The sequence below is a fragment of the Pituophis catenifer genome, unplaced genomic scaffold (assembly GCF_029215685.1).
Source record: "Pituophis catenifer annectens isolate HBS135680 unplaced genomic scaffold, rPitCat1.0.hap2 SCAF_2, whole genome shotgun sequence".
NCBI lineage: Eukaryota > Metazoa > Chordata > Lepidosauria > Squamata > Colubridae > Pituophis > Pituophis catenifer.
The window spans coordinates 98908154-98927066 of record NW_027256882.1 but is presented as its reverse complement, the minus strand read 5'-3'; the positions used below and the strand labels follow the sequence as shown (position 1 = coordinate 98927066).

Sequence of the window (18913 nt, the reverse complement as noted above, 5' to 3'; positions counted from 1 at the left end):
GTAGTGCTTTCCAAATACATATGTGTGTATCACATATCATAAATACTCTTTTATTATTGAGGTATTTTTGTTTTCCTCACTAGTTTCAACAGAACAGCCTCCTCCCAGATCTTGGATTATGCTGCAAGAACCAGATAGGACAAGACCAACAGGTAATGGTGAAGCGATCTTTTTAATAGATTTGCTTGACCAATTTCTTCAACCATGTTATTCCATTTTAGAGGTGCATGTGCGTATGGTAGCTTGAGGCTAATCATGAAACAAAACTTCAATTATTTTAAGTCTGAAATGGAGTAAGATTAATTTAGTAGTATAAACATTATCTTTTTTCTAGAAAAAATTACTTTAGTTCTTAAGGTAAAGTAGTGTTGGGTTGGCTGTTTTGCAATTTATTCTAAATACGGTTGTGTGGTAGTACAAATTTAAACCCCAAATGGGGGTTGGTGTATTTTTTATATGAGTTTTACTTAGATTTAAAAAAATACATATTCTCTTCTGATTCAAAAATTGGTGATGTTTAAAAATAACAATTTCACAAAAGCTATGATATAAGGTACCGTGTTTCTCCGAAAATAAGACCGGGTCTTATTTTCTTTTGACCCCCGAAAAAACAGCTAAGGCTTTTTTGGGGGAGGGTTTTATTTCCATACCCTTGTACCGGTATGGAGGCCGGGGGGGACACAAGCGGCCCTTTGCGCCAGCTTCCCGAAGGGTTGCAGCAGACCATCCCATCATCCACGAAACAGCTGCTTCATGGGTGCCACTCAGGCTGCCGTCTTTAGCAAATATGGTAATCTCCCCCCCACCTGCAGATTGTCCTTTCAAAGAGGAGTTTCACCACGATGAAGAGGTGGCTGGAGCCAACCTTTGCGCCGGGTTGGGCTTTCTCCTGCCTGTCCTCTTTTTCTCAGTCTATGCTGCCCCACACAGAGCCAATAAGAGAGCTGCAGTGCCCACCAGGGCCCGAAGAGTGCCAGGCTCAGCGTAGCTGTAAGCCCGATGCCCACAGCACTGAATAGGCATGCAGACCAGCGCTCAGTAGCCCAAAGGCGGCAGCGGCGAGGCAGCACAGACAGCATGGCTCCATCCATGATGCCAGCAGCATGGGGCCTGCTGCAGCCGAGAAGTGTCCCAGCAGCAGCTGGGGCAGCAGGCAGGGTGGGTGAGAAGCTCCCTGCTGGCCAGGCACTGAAGCTCTGCCACTGCTGCTGCTGGGGGTGGGGTGGGGGGATAGATCTGATTCAACCTCGGAAGGCTGGTGGTGATGCTCTCTCTCTCACCCAGGTGGGCTGGTGCTAGGAGGTTGTGCGATACTGCCTATGCTGAGCTGGTCAAACTGCTCTGGTAGACTCGCCAGCAACTGGTTTCGCGTTGGCAGTGGAAAACCCCACTCTCGGGAATTGCTGAGATCGGCCCTTCCAGGTGCTCTCTGTTCGAGGGCTTGGGTCTGCTCCACTCTGCTTACTCCCATCTATTGTTCCCGCAGCATTGCCCTGGTCAGCAGCTCCTGGGGCGGCACGGCTCCTGCAGCTTTGCCCCACAGTGAGGGATCGGGTTGAGTAGCTTGCCAGGGCGCCGGCTCTTTGTCGCCATTCCGCTTCAGCGGCCTCTGCTGCCTTCAACACAGATTCAGAAGGAGAATAGATGGTCTCCATGTGGACCATTGAACCAGTCCCAGTGGTTCCCTCTGTGGTCGCCTTGCTCACTTTCATCTTCCCTGAATCTTCACACCACCTGATGTTGGGTCAGCGCTTGGGGCTTAGGATCCTGGACAGCACCCCAGTGATCGGGGAGCTGGTTGAACTTTTAAGGGAGATTTGGGTTAATGTCAGGGTTACAAGTAACACCCCCAACAAAAGAAGATTCTGAGGCTAGAAATTTGTCAAAGTTTCATTTTATTAGAGATATCATATTGGCACATCTGGGAAAACCCAAATCTGAAAGCTTCCAGGTTTTCCCCACCCAAAAGAAAGTCCAAGTCCCTTCCCCAGCATCCACATGTCCATCATATAGTCCAATCAATGCACCGTCCCAACTGGAGATGCCTCCCAGTCATGCTACTCCAGATGCAGGCCCGAACGTCCTTGACTCTCAGAGAAAGGAATGTTGTTATGTCTAAGTATCTCCACAACTCTATTCTATCCCCCCTCCCAGTTTCCCACAGCACTAAGTGTGGCAGCCCTGAAGATCCAAATAAAAAGATGGCCTCCAGGGCTTTGCTTGTATCGTAAGCATGCACTTCCCACAAATTTTCCACAATTGCCTGTCCTTTTCTCAAGCAGTGGCAGCTGGATAGAGGCGGGTGGGGGGCAATTCTGACGGCCTCATGGCTTTCTGCCTCATTGTGGCAGCAGCCTAAGCAACACCCAAACTCCAGGCCTGGTGGAGTATAAACTGTGATCGCCATCTGCTCCATAGCCACAAGGTAAACTGTGGACCAGAGGGGCCCTTGGCTGCAAGGTTGCCTGGCGCTGTGGGCAGGGCTGGGGCTAGCACGAGTGCTGTGGAAACATCTCCAGGCACCTGGAGAGACAGAATTTCCAGCCTTCACTGGATCAGCTGATCCGTGATCAAGGGGCCCAGCAGCCATGAGGTGACCGGGGAAGGGAAGGGCTGCCTCCTGTGCTGGCCACGCTCACCCCCTTCACTAGGGCTTATTTTTGGGGTAGGGCTTAAATTAGTTAATTTACAAGATTTGGTAAACAGTTAAACTAAAGCAGAATATGAATTACATTCCATAATTTAGTATTTATTTATTTATTTGTTCAATTTATCTCCTGCCTATCTCACCAAGCAACTACTCTGGGCAGTTTACAATAATAAAAACAGAAATAAAAACAAGTGTAAACATAACAGTAGCAAAATAATGAAACAATGTAAATACCGTAATGTGAGATTTAAAGATGGGGGTGAGAAGCAGCAATGTGAGGTGGAGGTGAGGTTTGCTATCTGATATGCATGGATAGTTGCTTTTAAAATATAAATTGGAGTACAATTTAGACAAAATATTTAAAATTATGAAATTTATTAGAATGTTTATTTATTTATTAAAATGGTCTGAGGGAAACTTTTTTCTTTCCAGCTCTGTTCTCTGTCATGTGTTACAATGTTCTATGTGATAAATATGCTACTCGGCAGCTATATGGATATTGCCCATCATGGGCACTGAACTGGGAATACAGGAAAAAAGCTATAATGCAGGAAATTCTGAGTTGTAATGCTGACATCATAAGTCTTCAGGTAAGTGTATTTCCTTTTGTAATACGATGATCACTTTTTAAAGCTGTTAATACATAAGTTATAATGCATTTTTGTCATCTGTAGTATCCATCACTGCCTTTATCACTAAAGTGAGCCCTTAGCTTCTGCTTGTGAACTATTTGAAGGTAATCACAGATAAATGAATAGAGGCAATAGTAAACAAGTACAATGAAGCTTAAGTATTTTCTACCCCACCCCATAGTGAGGCATTGAAAGTCATTTCCAGATTTATCATTCATCTGTTTGTGATTCAGTTGCTTTCCCATCTGTTTTAAGGATGGGCTACATGGTCACAGATGATGTGCCAAACTAACAGATGTATTGAAAAAAATAAAGTTGCAGAGCTTCTCTGCTAGGGATTACATGGGCCTTGAAGCAGAAAACAGGAATTAGGGTCAACCCCACTGGCTAGTGCATACTTCACTGAGCCAGAGAAATGCTAATTTGTTTTTTGTGTTAAATGTAGCTTGTCATCTCATGAGTTTATATTATATTATAGCTTGTCATCTCATGAGTTTAAAGTGTCCATCAATAGATATAAATTGGATGTTTTCTAAATAGCAATTAAATGGGCAAAAATTGTCCAGATTCCCAACCCTGCCTTTTGGAGTTTCATTTATCTTCTGTTCTTCAAATGTATAGTTATTTCATTGTGACCTAGTTTTTTTTTCCTGTTATGGACATATTTTTGAATAGGTAATCTAGTATTTTTAATCTTACCTTTTATGTGATGCACTTACCACTAGAATTCTGGCATAAATAATAGCTCTCCTTTATGATACTTCTTTATCTCCTAGTTTATTGAGGAAACTACATATTATAGGTCCCAAGTTTCTTAAGAGCTATTCTTTATTGGTCTGGATTTTTCTGATCTTGAAAAATGCTCATTGTCAAAGGGAAATATTTTGCTCCATAAATGTAGAAGCTTTTATAGCTGCATATTTTGTATATTCAAGTACTTGATGCATCTCTAACAGTGAACAAATAAAAGATTATTGCAGATGCTAATGTGCGAAAAGAATTGCTTAGAATTGAGCTCCTGAATTTTAGGGTCTAACTGCCATTCAACTTGATCTTTTGTAATTTCAGTGGACTCTAAACTAAATTCTTGATTGGCTGAAGTAATGAAATAATTTTTTTGTAATGATAGTTTAGTTAGTGCCTACTATGAGATCTTACAAATCCTACTAATTGTTTTGTATTTTGTATTGTTCTTCCTTCTCCGATGTACTTATCTTCTAATTTTATTTTTCTAATTTTTTTTATTGCTGACTGATACCCTTACCTTTTTGAAGCTTTAGACTATTCAGTCAATTACTATTGCAATTAGTTTAATTAGATCTGCACCTATGTGCTTTAGATAGATAATGTGCTTCATTTCAAGCTCAGTACAAAAGAGGCTACATACTAAAGCAGATTGAATTGGAACCTCCTCTTCACGGCAGAGAGTGTCATCTTTGTATTGTTAAATAAACCCATGAGACATACAGCCAGCATGCAGAGAACAAAGGGAGCTAATAGCTCATTGACAGTCTTTCTATCAGCACCTAGTTTTAGCAGTTAACAAACATTTAGTTCTTTAACAGAGCAGGCCTACTGTTCCTCTGGAAAGACCAGAAGAAGCCTGGTTACCCAGTATGGGAACGTCCTGTGTTCACTATGAAGCATTGTTTTGTTATTACAAAAATTACTTTGACATTATTGCACTGCAACTTAGCATTGCATTTAATAATTCTCTTACTATGGTGCGTTGATTCGGAAAGAGAGATTGTACAGTACCATAAAATAAGCTGTTCTTTTGCCAGAAAGAAATAATGAAAAGCTCACAACAGACAAAGAAACAGTCACACATATACAGGGCTCAAGTCAAGAAAAATTAAACCAAGAAGAAGCCTAGCAATACAAAAAGATAAGAAGAGCTCACTGAAAACCGCAAAACAACATTGTCTCTGTTCTGACATTTTTAAATATTTTGGAACCCCGATGCAACATGAAGGCAAAAGAGCATGCACAGGTTGCTCAAATGTACCAAAGCTTAACAAACCAACACAGTATACAGTACTAGTAGTACTGTACATGTATTTGAGTTACCTTCATGCAAAGAAAGACACAGCAATGGTTAGGCTTATTCGGTCAATCTATATCGGGGTGTCAAACTCAAAGCCCGTGGGCCAGATCCAGCCCATGGGGTGCTTAGGTCTGGCCTGCGAGGCTGCCGTGGAAACAATGAAGGACCAGCCCACGGTGCCTCTGCCAGTGAAAATGGGCTCCCAAGCTCCGTTTTCACTGACAGAGGGTTGTAGGAGGCCATTGCAGCCGAAAGTGGAGCTTGGGAGCCTGCTTTCACTGGCAGAGTGCTCGGGCCAGCACAGGCACCAACACAAGTGATATGCTGGCCACGCCCCCCTGCCCCCCCTCCCCCCTGAGGTCAAACACAACCCTGATGAGGCCTTCAATGAAATCGAGTTTGATACTCCTGGTCTATATGTAATTCAATTATCTATCACTCTTAGGGCTCGTGTTTGGTTTAAACTAAAAGCATCCAGAGGGGACTGGGGAAAGGGATGATGCACTGATATAAAATAAGCTCTGACCTTTTGTACGTAAGCTGCATGAAAGTATTAATGCAAACAGTGCGACAGCTTTTGTCATTTTGATGAAAGTTCTGGATCCTGTGGATGCCTCTGGTTTAAACCATAGTGTCATAACTTAATTTTGGGACAGTTATATAGCATTTCCTTATAGCAATTTATGTGAAATTTAAATATTTCTACATTCTTCGGCTCTCAAGTTATTTGAATAGTGCCAAAACATCAAAAAATACCAAGTAATTTGCTGAAGAATTTGTCTAAAATTAGGAAATAAAGTCTAATGGACGAGTCCTGTATAACTTTATTTTCCTTACAGAGGCTGTCACTAGAGAGGAGCAAAATTATTCAATTGCAAACTTCATGTAATAGAACACTGGTTTCAAGAGCTAGTTTTGAGGGTTTTGTCTGTTCGGAGCAGTATAATTGGGCAATAGTTTTGTGTTGTAATTGCGTTCTTTTCTCCAGCCATTTTCCAGTCTAGCCAGTCATGCCCTAGCTATTAATGCTTTAGACTCAGGGTGGGGGCTGGGAATACAATTAAACACATGATCAGACAGAAGAAACCTGCTCAAAGCTTCATGCCTGGCAGCCTACCAAGTTCCTGCCATTAAAAAAAAACACAGCGACTTTACTATGGGGAAATAGAGTTCATGTAGGAGAGAGAGAGCTCTGATGTGTTTTGCAGATAAGTATTGCAAAGGTATATGCGTGCCTATACTTTATATAGAAATGTTCACATTAGTTGTCTTGACATATAGACAGTGCTTTGGTTTGTTGAATCTTGATGTATATGGGTGTGTGTGTGTGTACTTTGATATCTTGTAAAGTTAATGATATGTGTTCAATTATTTCTGCAGCCAGCAATGGGAATAACAAAGTTGCTTTTGTTATGCTTGCGTGTGGTATAAGGCTATGGAAGGAAAGGAAGGAGGAAGGAACAGTAACTGCTAAAATCAGATAAAGGGATTATTTAAAAAAAAAAACCCAAATCAAAGTGCGGATTAATTAATTGAAAGACATTTTAAAGAGTTGTGCACTTTCAGTACTCTATTAACTGAAAAGGTTTATTTAAAGAACTTGAAAAGACAACTGTCAGGTTTGATAGTACATTCTAATTTAATCTAATTTTTCAGTTAGATAAGAGAAATATTTCCATTGTTTCCCGCAGGAATTTATGCTATTAATAATATTGAATAGGCCCAGTTTTCTGCAGTTTTAATAGTAGGTAGCATTCAGCACATAAATCTGTTCCATCTACTCTGGAACCATGAGGGAACAGACACAAGCCCCAAAGTTTCATTATTTCATATGGTCAGAATACTTAAAAATAGAAGACTCGTGCTGCTAAGGATTTTATTCCAATTTGGCAGTAACTTGAGTGTCAGTTTCTATATCTGAAGTTGGGCACACTTTAGGGCTGTTGCTGGTGTACTATCCAACAGGAGTATTTGATCTAAGAATTTTTAGTCTTTCAGTATTTCCCAGACCATATGCAGATGATATTGCAGCAATGTCTTGGCAATATTATCTTCTGACCTTATGGACCACAAGAAAGTGTAAAAGATACTTTGTGGTGAAACTTGTGGGATGAATCCACACCCCCTTAGGTACTTTAGGCAACCAGGAGGGGGGTGAAGGGGAATGGATTCAGGATATTATTAATGCCTCTTTGATAGAGGAAGTAAGTGAAAGAGGGGTTGGGTTGCCTGTTCTTAAGATGACTCTCAACCGGTCATATTACTCAACTTCTTTTAGGAGAAGATTTTGATGGGGCTTCAGTTGCAAATTGTTCTAAAGTGGACTGACTGGATCCCTTAGAATCAAGATTCAGACTTGGACTGGAGACTAAGACTGTTCTGGCTGATGGACTTCTACAGACTTCAATGAAGAGAGCACACCTGCCTAACTCCTATTAGATAGATCTTTTAGTGTTAGGAATTAGTCTGAGTCTTCAGTTTCAGAAGCTGAAGAGCTAAACCACTGACCCTGAGGCTATACTACGTACAGGAATTAGCTGAAGAGATTTCTAAGAAGACACAGTGCAGCTGAATCAGCTGATCCAGAGCCTGAGTTAGGCAAACTCCTCAAACCCAGCAATGCATCCGAAATTACGAAGAGAAGACCAAATGAAGTCACATCACACTGAAAGAAAGAAGTATGGCTCAGCAAATTAATCAAGATGATAGTAAGGGCTATGGAAAGGAAACTTGACAATTACACCCACCCACCCACACCCACGGCCCCCTGTCAATCTGCACGCATGTGATCATATATTAATGCTTCTTTGGATTATCTGGATGAATTATAAAACCGGATCATTCTAGGAACACTTCTGACTTGGCCTTTTTTCCGCTCTCTGGACTACAGTTAGTTGTCATGTTTTCGTTCTCTAAGTAGAAAGTCTGCTGTTTGCAATGCGTTTATGCCACCGTAGTTAAGGATTTATGACTACAATAAAGACCTTGAGTTTGTATCAAAGCTGGCTATAAATGTGCAGTTGGCAGCACAAGACAGATTGAAAGTAACTCCTTTAATCGTTGACAATTGAAAACAAAGCATTTCATCTGATCATACAAGCTGTACAATATAGAATGTACCAGCACCATTTTAAAAATGCCCTGCAGTAGTGCCTGAGAATGCTTTAGCCTTTTTAGCCCAGTGCAATTTATATATGAGTTTGTGCCTTGAAAACCTCCCATGCACCATTTTCAAGCTGATGTTTCCCTGAAAATAAGACCCTGTCTTTTTATTATTTTTTTGAACCCTGAAATAAGAGCTTGACCTTATTTTCAGAGAGGTCTTATTTTGGGGAACATGGAGCAAGACAGGGCTCCTCTTGCTGTCTTACCTGATTTCCAGATCTGTCTCCCTAACCCTAACCAGAGGAAATGGTGGGGACCGGCTGCACATGCAGTAAATATTTTCAGGGAGGACTTATTTTCGGGGGAGCACTTATTTTTGGGAAGGGGAGCTTATTTTAGCACACGCACTCAAAAGCCCGACTGGGCTTATTATTAAGGGATGTCTTATTTTTGGGGAAACAGGGTATCTAGTTCAGTAACAAAATGGGTTATACCTCCATAGCTTCATTGTTTAATTATAGTGAGATTATCAATCATTTCAAATTGAAATTGACACTGACAGGGAAGCTGGTCAGTCATTATGCAAATGACTGGAGCTTCCTCTCACAAAAATTGAAGTGGAATGAAATAGCTGGAATGGACCAGTTGCAGAAAAGATTGACTGGGATCTGGCTGGGTTGGCCAGAGTAAAGTGCCCGATCTCTCTGCAAGACCTGATTCATTTATACCTGTCTATTGATGGATGCTTCCAACAATACAGAGGATTATCCCATCCAGCTCTCCCTTGGATACATTCTCCTTTTAGATCCCAAAGATCTGTTTGAAAAATTCATTCAAATAATCAGAAGCTGGTCTCATTTATATCTGGAAAATAAACAATATGCAAGAACATGTCTATATGCCATATGTACAGCCAAAGAAATCACATTCTACCATGTTTGAGTATAGCTGACTAGATCAGGAAATTGGGGCCATTCAGCTAGGTCCATTTGATCCTGTCTGTAAAGTTTCAGACTAAAGCCATGATTGATTCTGGATCCTTCAGGAATTTCATTGACCTCACATTTGCTGAAACCTTCATTTTGAACTTTTCAGAACTCTCGACTTCTTCAACCTACCATCTCTGAAAAAGTGCACCATCCAGATGGTACACCCCATGCAGTAAGGTTTCCAAGAACTAAATGAATCCTTCTCCACCCAGCATATCTTCCAACATCCTAACTCTGCTGAACCATTTGCAATAGAAACTAATGATTCTGATATCATAATAAATGTTATTTCAACTACAAGATAATATATGTAGCTCAGGGTAGAACTGTGGAGTCCTTAGTGCTCTCTGAGCTTGGTTGTTTACTGGCAGACATTTTATTACCTGACTAGGTAATGTCACTAAGAACTGATGATGTTATCTAGATGGGTAATGAAACATTTGCAAGCAAGCAGACGACCAAGCTGAGAGAGCTCCAAGGACTCCAAAGGTTATTTGGTTACGAGCTACAGCAAAAATACAGACCTTACTTCCCTGTATCTAGCCTGTAACTAGATAAAATTAAATTTATCAAAATCGCACTATATTGTCTGGGACAAGAAACTCTTGGCTATTATGTAGCCTTTGAAACTTGGAGGCATTTACTGGAAGAAGCTCAAAACCTTGTTGAAGTTGGAACAGGTCATTGTAACCTGGAATACTTACAAGCAGCTCAGAAGTGCTATTAGCTCTTGTCAGAGACCAACCAAGGAAATGCACAAAGCTTTTATTTCTACTACCTAGACCCCGGAAAAGTGTATCTGTTCTTCATTATTGACTTATCAAATCCAAAGTTGTTGAACAAAAGTGTTGATACTTTTTTCTAAAATGGTACACTTTATACCTTCCTCATGCTTGCCAACAAATTAACTCATTTGTCCTGAACCACATCCCCAGCTTTATGCATTGCACAAACATTTTATTTTGGAACATGAAATCCCATTCACATGAGAACCAGTTTGATGTAATGGTTAAAGGCACTGGACTAGACATGCAGGAGATTCTATGCTCCAGGCCTGCCTCAGGCATAATCTGGGCAACTGGTCACTCTTTCAGTGCTAGAAGGCTAGAAAGAGTGCTTGTTCCATGCCAAGTTTTTATACCAGTGCTTAAGTCAAGCCTTATTTTGTGCCATTAACCCAAAATCTTCTATATGGTAAAAAAGCTGCAGCCATGCATAAACTACTTTGCTATTAACAATATAAAATTCTATGGGCTACAAATGTAAATATAGCATACATCCACAGGAATAACATCTTATTTTGCAAACTGGCTAAACTACTTTTTTATCATTTGCCTACTTTAAATCATAAGAGCCAGCCTTTGAATCTACACAACTGGAAGTTCAAGTGCTTAAGGTTCAGGTGTTTAAGGATCAGACAAGGAAATGTGCAAACATTTTGCTGACTGACACAACTTGGTCCCGCTCTTTCAGTTGGTCTGGTTATCATCAGATACTATAAGTAATTGGTTTAGATCTGAAGGAACAGGTCTACGACTTGAGCGGTTTCCTAAACTTGCAACTTCTGCTTGAGTTAAAAAAAAAGAGGCCATGACCATGGGAGTCTTTGCCCAGCTTTGTCTGGCACTTCTGTTATGGTAGCTTCTGAGTTACGAAGCCCTTAAGCTGTGCCTTCTGCTCCCATAATGCTGTATTTACACTATTACAATGGGTCTGTGTTTGAAGATAATTCAGAAACTGCAGTTGGCTGAAAACATAGCTTTTGGCAAAATCTAGCAACTTTAGGACTATAACATCTGATGCTTCCATAAATTCAGTGGTTACTAGTAGATTTCTAGTTCCAATGCATACTGCAGTCTTCAGCCTATAAAATCATTCATGATTCAGTTCTCATGTATTTTCACAGCCATCTATTATAGTAAGAATCAAACCATTCTGTCTATTCATTCCAGGAATACATGCATACAGTCTACAAGAAGTAAAGAGAGGTGATGTAGGAGATGACCAGGTTGAGCCCAAAGGAGAGGTCAAACGTCATCAATCTCGAGTCCCTTCATGCCCACAAGTGATCTAAATCCAGTCCATTGACTCTTATCTACCACTAGTTTGCTTTGACTGTTAGTAATTCAGATTCTTGTAGACCCCATTAACATATAATAAACGATTTGAACTGCCTGGATTCCTCATTTCCTGCATTTGACAAGTAGTTCTTCTTGATCATGGCAGTCCCAAGGTTATGGAACAGCTTACTTTCACAAAGCCATTCATGTTGGTATTGGACTGCCTTTTGGGAGAAGGGTATATTTTAATGTTTTGCTGGTTTTCAGTCAACAGTTTTCAGTTAATGTGATTTTTGTTTTGTGGGTGTTTTTGAATGTGATGTTTTCATTATTACTTTGTAAACTACCTGGAGTTTTTTCGGAATTGGATGATATTCAAATCTTTGTAATAATTACAAATGAATATATTGTATTTAACTAATTATTTGCTTTCTTATATTTTAGGAGGTTGAAACCGAGCAGTACTACAGTTTTTTCCTAGCAGAATTGAAAGAACGTGGGTACAATGGATTCTTTAGTCCAAAATCCAGAGCTAGGACAATGTCTGAACAAGAAAGAAAACATGTTGATGGTTGTGCAATATTTTTTAAGACAGAAAAGTAAGCAAACGCTTTTTCCCTGGATCACATGCATTAACTTGCATAACAAAATCAAGTTTTCCCCTTGCAACAAAAGCTATTTCTTTAGCTTTAGCTTTAGTTACTTTGCATTAAAAGGTCTTTTTATAAGTTACTGATTTAAGAATCTTGTAATACCTCAGCCGTTAACAGCAAAACTGTTCATTAATGTGGTATGAAGAAAGGGGGCTGTGGATTTTAAAGTAAGAATGTAAAATACATTTCAATCTGAGTTACCTCAAATCTGAAACACCCATGTTGAGTGCAAAATGGCCCCACACAAGATTGTGAAATACCTGTTTCAGGTATGAGATGGGCATACCTGAAGTGTTTCAAAGTGTTTGGGGACTGTTGCAAACAAGAGAACAGAATTAATTTGAGCTCAAAATACTTCAGAGCAATACAAAACAGCCTGCTCTCCATTCAAGATGGAGCACTTCATATTTTAATGAGGTGTTTGGCACTTGAAACTGTTGGCGTCAAATATTTTGCACACCAGTTTCTTCAGCATTATTTTCATAATAGCAAGGGGATTTGATTGCTATTGAAGAATCAGTATTGATTTTTTTTCCATGTAGATTCAGATGTTTAGAATTGTTTAGTATACTGGTTGAAAGCAGTTTTTTTGTTTTCTTTGTAGTTTGTGCTTGACATAAATGTGTATTTGTAAGTGAAAGAATATGAATATTTATCTTAGATATCCTATGTTGAAGTTACAACATAGTCCTGGTGTAGCATAAAAACTTTGACTGAGCTATGAATTGAGGCATCTTTGTTTGTCACCTTGAATTATTTGTAAATTTATTTGTAAAATTAATAAAGGGTGGGATACAAACAAATAAATATAAAAAACCATCACGATAAGATTGCCAGACAATCTTAAGCAATTGTCTTCTCTTTCACTTATCTCACTCTCTCAATGCACAATATGAGACATGATGCTTAAACAGTTACAGGTTTTTAACTTACTGTCAATTTTAATAAAAATCAGTGTGGTATACAGGTAGTCCTTGACTTATGACCACAATTGAGCCCAAAATTTCTGTTGCTAAGTGAGACATTTGTTAAGTGAATTTTGCCCCGTTTTACGAGCTTACTTGCCATATTTAAGTGAATCACTGCACTTGTTAAGTTAGTGAAATTATTGTTAAGTGAATCTGGCTTCCCCCTTTGCTTGTCAGAAGGTCTTAAAAGGTGATCACATGACTCCTGGATACTGCAACCATCATAAATACATGCCAGTTGCCAAGCAGTTCACTTTTGATCATGTGACCATGGGGAAGCAGTAAAAGTCATAGGTGTGAAAAATGGTCATAAGACACTTTTTAAGTGCCATTGTAACTTTGAATGGTCACTAAACAAACTGTTGTAAGTCAAGGACTACGTGTACTGGTTAAAGTATACCACATCAGGATCTGGAAGATCCAGTGAAGCCCATCCTTAGCCCTGGAGATTCTTTGGGTGTCTTTGGGCCACTCACATTGTCTCAATCCATTCTATTGGAAGGTTGTGATTGTTGTTGGAAAAATGATGTGAGGAAATGTTGTATTTGCTATTTGAGGTCAAAAGGCAGCCTATAAATCTAATAAATAAATAAGCTGTATGAAATACCCTTTATATTTAAAGGGTATTATCTGTTTTGGCAAAATGCAACTGATTTTAAAAAGAACTTTTGGTGTAATTGCTGCCACCAATAAATTTCCAAATCACTAAATTATATTTTACCTTGATTCTGAAGCTATCAATATACTGAATCTTAAGTGAATTAATATATTGAGTTCATCCCGCTGCATTATATAGTACTGAAGCACTAGCATTCACTAAGTATTATTTTGAAGGATTCACTAAAATAATTCTGTAACATTTTAAAATTCACTTGGTTCTCAAACGATGAATTCAAGATAACATTATTTGCAAAATGAAGTGCTTCTATTTTTAAAGAAGACTATATATACATCAGCTGTTACAATTATAACAATTATAAACGTAGCATTTTTTTAGTTTGGACTAGACTACAATTTAGTTTGGTCTTCTTTTAGTAGGAATAAGTAAAGTAGCGTCTTCTTCAACTCTTAATGATTTCATGGATATACCAAGTTGTTTTCTTGGCAATAATATGGAACTGGTTTGCCAGTACACTACTTGTTTTTGTTTTTTACTTTATTAACTTTATTAAATTTGAGCAAAACCCCAGACTTCCTTGTTAGAGAGGCTATTTACAGCATACATTGGCATAAAGCTCCTTTAAAAAATTATATAGATTGGAAATGAATGCTAGCAGCCAAATGCTGACATCTCAGTACATATGTTGTTAACCTTGTTATTTGTTTCATTCTGCCAATGAATTGCTCTTTTTTGCCTACTCAGAAATTTGGCCTGAGTGACCTTTACTTATATATGGCATAAGCTATCACTTCATTGCTCTGTCTACATTAAATACATTTAACTATTACGCCATTGCATTGTCTGTATTAAATAGATACTACGTTTCAATATATCATTTCTATATTTTAAAAAGCCTGTTCTTAAGTAAATAAGATGCGTCAAGTATAATTTTTTTAAAAAATGGGAAATGACGTCTTTGTTTCTGCCATGTTCTTTTAAGGTTCACCTTGGTTCAAAAACATACTGTTGAATTTAACCAATTGGCTATGGCAAACTCCGAAGGATCTGAAGCAATGCTGAACAGAGTCATGACAAAAGACAACATTGGGGTTGCTGTGCTGTTAGAACTGCGAAAGGAGTTAATAGAAATGTCATGTAAGTTTGTTGTTAATCCAGTAGTAGATTGGATTGACTCATTTCATATACACACACACACCTACTTTGGGAGGGAAAAATCATTCAGAAGGGCTGTAAAAAAAACAAAGATGGATGACTAATCAGTGACACTTAAAAGCTTTCTATGTTGTGATTGATTTAAGAATGAAAATTTATTTTATAATACTTTTCTAGTTCTAGCCCTTTCAGGCAGTCCTCATTTGACAACCACAATTGTGACTGGCAAATCAGTTGTTCAGTAACACAGTTTTTAAGTGAAACTGCAACTGTGTTTACAATCTTTTGCTCCCCCTCCCCTTTCTAGGCCTGTAAATGTCTAGAAACTTTTTTTTTGTTTGCAATTATGATTGCAATTGTGAACAGTCACTAAACAAGGCAGTCACTAAATGAGGACTACCTGTACTCCTATTTTCAACATGGCTAGTTGGAAGTGAAAAAAACCCCTGTTCTTTACATATCAGAATTTCCTAGCTTTCAATATTACTAAAAGAGCAAACCTTCAGTTCTTGTACCAAAGAAAAATATTTTATCTGACCCAGCTACAACTGACAATCTTACTTAGTACACAAGAGGTGGCTCTACATCTGATTTTTGCAGTACAAAAGACCCTTTGATGTCAAAATTGAAAATAAAAATGTAATATGAATATTTCTGTGAGTTATTACAGCTTGCTTTTCATGTCATCTTTTCATATTTCTGTGTATGTTTTGTTAATGTCTAATGAAAATTAGATCATATGTTAAACACTAAAAATGGACTTATATACAGTATTTCATGTAACTATGTAAGGAGGCCACTTTTGAATTGCTTTATAAAAAACGCTGATCCCTTGTACTGTTACAGGAGAACAGATTTCTTTGATAGTACTACAACAGATTCTTTAGTTATTCACACAAAGGGGCAACTTGAATAAAAACAGTTGTAGAACAGTTTATTAGCATTTAGCCCTGCCTCTAAGTAACATGGCACTTTCTTTTTTAATTGTGAAGGTATCTCTTCTGCAAGGGAGACCATTGTCTATTCATGGGAGTCGCTGTGTGACTTAGAGATCTGATATTCTCATATTTCTGTTCATGTAGGGAGCCTCTATGAAGAGAAAATGTAGAAGTTACATTAGAAGATAGAGAGTTCAAGCAACAATGAGGGTCAGGTTAAAGATATGCTGCGGTCCTTTTCTATTGCTACGGGCCCTTAGAGGGTGTATAATTACTGGTTAGGCCTAAGTTTCTTTGGGTTTTTTCCATTTACAAAATTATTACATGTTGCTTCTAATTTTCTGAGCAGACAGTACAAAGACTAAAGGATCATCTTGGCTACATAGTTATAGATAGCAGCAGTAGTTGTTTTAAAGTAACACAATTTGTGTGTAGACTATCTTCGTGGCTTTTTGTTTTTGTGTTAGTAATGTAATAATGCCAACAAAAATGATATTGAGCTAATTTTTCTTTTTAAATGGTAAAATGGCTAGCTAGGCTAATGAATCCTGGTTAATTTCCATTGACAATCTCTAATTTAGTTGCCCAGAAGTAGGCTACAGTGAATTAACCATTGAGATTCATACAGTGCAATTCCATTCTTGCCACATTGTATATGTTTGTTTGTTTGTTTGTTTTTAGCTGGCAAGCCACACTCTGTAATGGATAAACAGCTGATTCTGGTAGCAAATGCACACATGCACTGGGACCCAGAATATTCTGATGTGAAGTTGGTTCAGACCATGATGTTCCTTTCTGAAGTAAAGAACATAATTGACAAAGCCTCACGGAATCTCAGACCTAGTGCTTCGGGGGAACATGCAACAATTCCACTTGTACTGTGTGCAGATTTGAATTCCTTGCCAGATTCTGGTAAGCAGATACATATTCTAATTAATTATTAGAATAATGATATTACTCATTAATTTTTTGTACAGTCTAAAAGAGTTTAGATTTTATTTACTGAAATACCTCTGAAAGTGTAGGATGGATTCCTTGCTGTTAATTAGGACTTCAGAAACTTCAAGCTGCTAAGCTCTTCTTGAGCACACTGTTGTGCAGAAATGATCAGTTCTGAATTCAGGTTCAATTACTTCTAAAGAATAAAAAAAGGCAGAGGATGGAGTACAAAATTAAAATGTAAGAGGTGCCCTAATAGTTGTACTGTACATGGTTCAAAATTCAAAATTATGTGTCGCAAAGATCCAAAGCACTCTAAAGTCTTTGCTTGACCATCACTTGTTCAGGTTCTGAGTTAAGAGGGCATTTAATTGAGGATGGGTGTGTAAAGCTTTTTATGGATTTAGCATTTTGTATTAGATTTTTGTTCCACTTTTCCTCCACAGATATTCAAGGTGACATACATAACTATTCCTCCTTCAGTTTTCCCCACAGTAATAATATTGTCAGTTAACTTGGTGACCCCAAATGACTCTCCCAAAGTGGCATAATGAGCTTCCATGGCCAAGGGTGACTTGAATCTAGGTCTCTCTAGTCCGAGTCCAGCACCTTAACTAATACATGTAATAAATTTAGTTTCAATTCAATCTCACTACACCTGCTGGAAATTTTTCTAATCTCCCATATGTAGCCTAGAGAGTGGTTGGAGGGCCAGTCGCTCCGAATCCAGTCGAACACTAATTAGGTCTCATATTAAGACCTATTTAGTGGCAATAAAAGCGGCAAAGTGTGATTACTTTTCCGCTCTTATTGCATCGGCAGATAATCGCCCAGCTGCCTTGTTTAGAGTGACCCGCTCCCTCCTACATCAGGGAGCGCGGGAGGACCCCTTGCAAGGGCAGGCTGAGGATTTTGCACAGTATCTGCATGATAAAATCACTCAGATTCGGGAAGGCTTGGACTCTGACTGGGTAGATTCCGGCGGGGTGGCTGAGGCGGGTCTTGAGAATGTTATCTGGGACGAGTTTGATCCTGTGACTCCTGAGGACGTGGACAGGATTCTGGGGAGGTTAAACGCAACCACATGTTTATTGGACCCGTGTCCCTCCTGGCTGGTACTGGCTACACGGGAGGCTAAGCGAGGCTGGCTCCAGAGGATTATAAATGCTTCTTTGGGAGAGGGTTTCCTGCCGCCTGCTTTGAAAGAGGCGGTGGTGAGGCCCCTCCTTAAGAAGCCTTCTCTGGATCCGGCTGTTATGGCTAACTACCGTCCTGTCTCCAACCTTCGCTTTATTCCGAAGGTTGTTGAGAGTGTGATTGCACAACAGCTCCCCCAGTACCTGGATGAAACCGTCTATCTAGATCCGTGCCAGTCTGGCTTCAGGCCTGGGTATAGCACGGAAACAGCATTGGTCGCGTTGGTTGATGATCTCTGGAGGGCTCGGGACAGGGGTTGCTCCTCTGTTCTGGTCCTATTAGATCTCTCAGCGGCTTTTGATACCATCGACCATGGTATCATGCTGCACCGGCTGGAGGGATTGGGGGTGGGAGGCACCGTGTTGTCTCCTATCTCTCCGACCGGTCGCAGTCTGTGTTGGCAGGGGGGCAGAGGTCGACCTCGAGGCGCCTTGTTTGTGGGATGCCACAAGGGTCGGTCTTCTCGCCACTCCTGTTCAACATTTATGTGAAGCCGCTGGGTGAGATCATCCGTGGATTTAGAGTGCGATGCCATCTGTACGCTGATGACACTCAGCTGTACATCTCCACCCCAAACCACTCCAACGATGCCCTTGAAGTGATGTCCCAGTGTCTGGAGGCCGTGCGGGTCTGGATGGGGAAGAACAGGCTTCGACTCAACCCTTCCAAGACCGAGTAGCTGTGGATACCGGCATCCCGATATAGCCAGCTGGCGCCATCGCTGGCTATTGGGGGCGAGTCATTAACCCCCACAGAGGGGGCTCGCAACTTGGGCGTCCTCCTGGACACACGGCTGTCTTTAGAAGAGCATATGACGGCTGTGGCCAGGGGGGCTTTTTATCAGGTTCGCCTGATACGCCAGTTGCTCCCCTTTCTGAGTCGGGATTCCTTATGCACAGTCACTCATGCTCCCGTCACTTCTCGCCTGGACTACGCTAATGCTCTCTACATGGGGCTCCCC

The 18913-nt window shown here is 39.8% G+C and overlaps 1 protein-coding gene across 1 annotated transcript in view; it reads left to right on the top strand.

Moving 5' to 3' along the window:
• CNOT6 (CCR4-NOT transcription complex subunit 6) overlaps positions 1 to 18913 on the top strand; it is a 54970-nt gene that overhangs the window by 27025 nt on the left and 9032 nt on the right. Inside the window, exons 6-10 of the mRNA XM_070937260.1 lie at positions 84 to 152; positions 3083 to 3240; positions 11928 to 12082; positions 14706 to 14860; positions 16498 to 16728. Of these exons, the coding sequence (XP_070793361.1) occupies positions 84 to 152; positions 3083 to 3240; positions 11928 to 12082; positions 14706 to 14860; positions 16498 to 16728 (768 nt within the window). The remainder of the gene's footprint in view (positions 1 to 83; positions 153 to 3082; positions 3241 to 11927; positions 12083 to 14705; positions 14861 to 16497; positions 16729 to 18913) is intronic.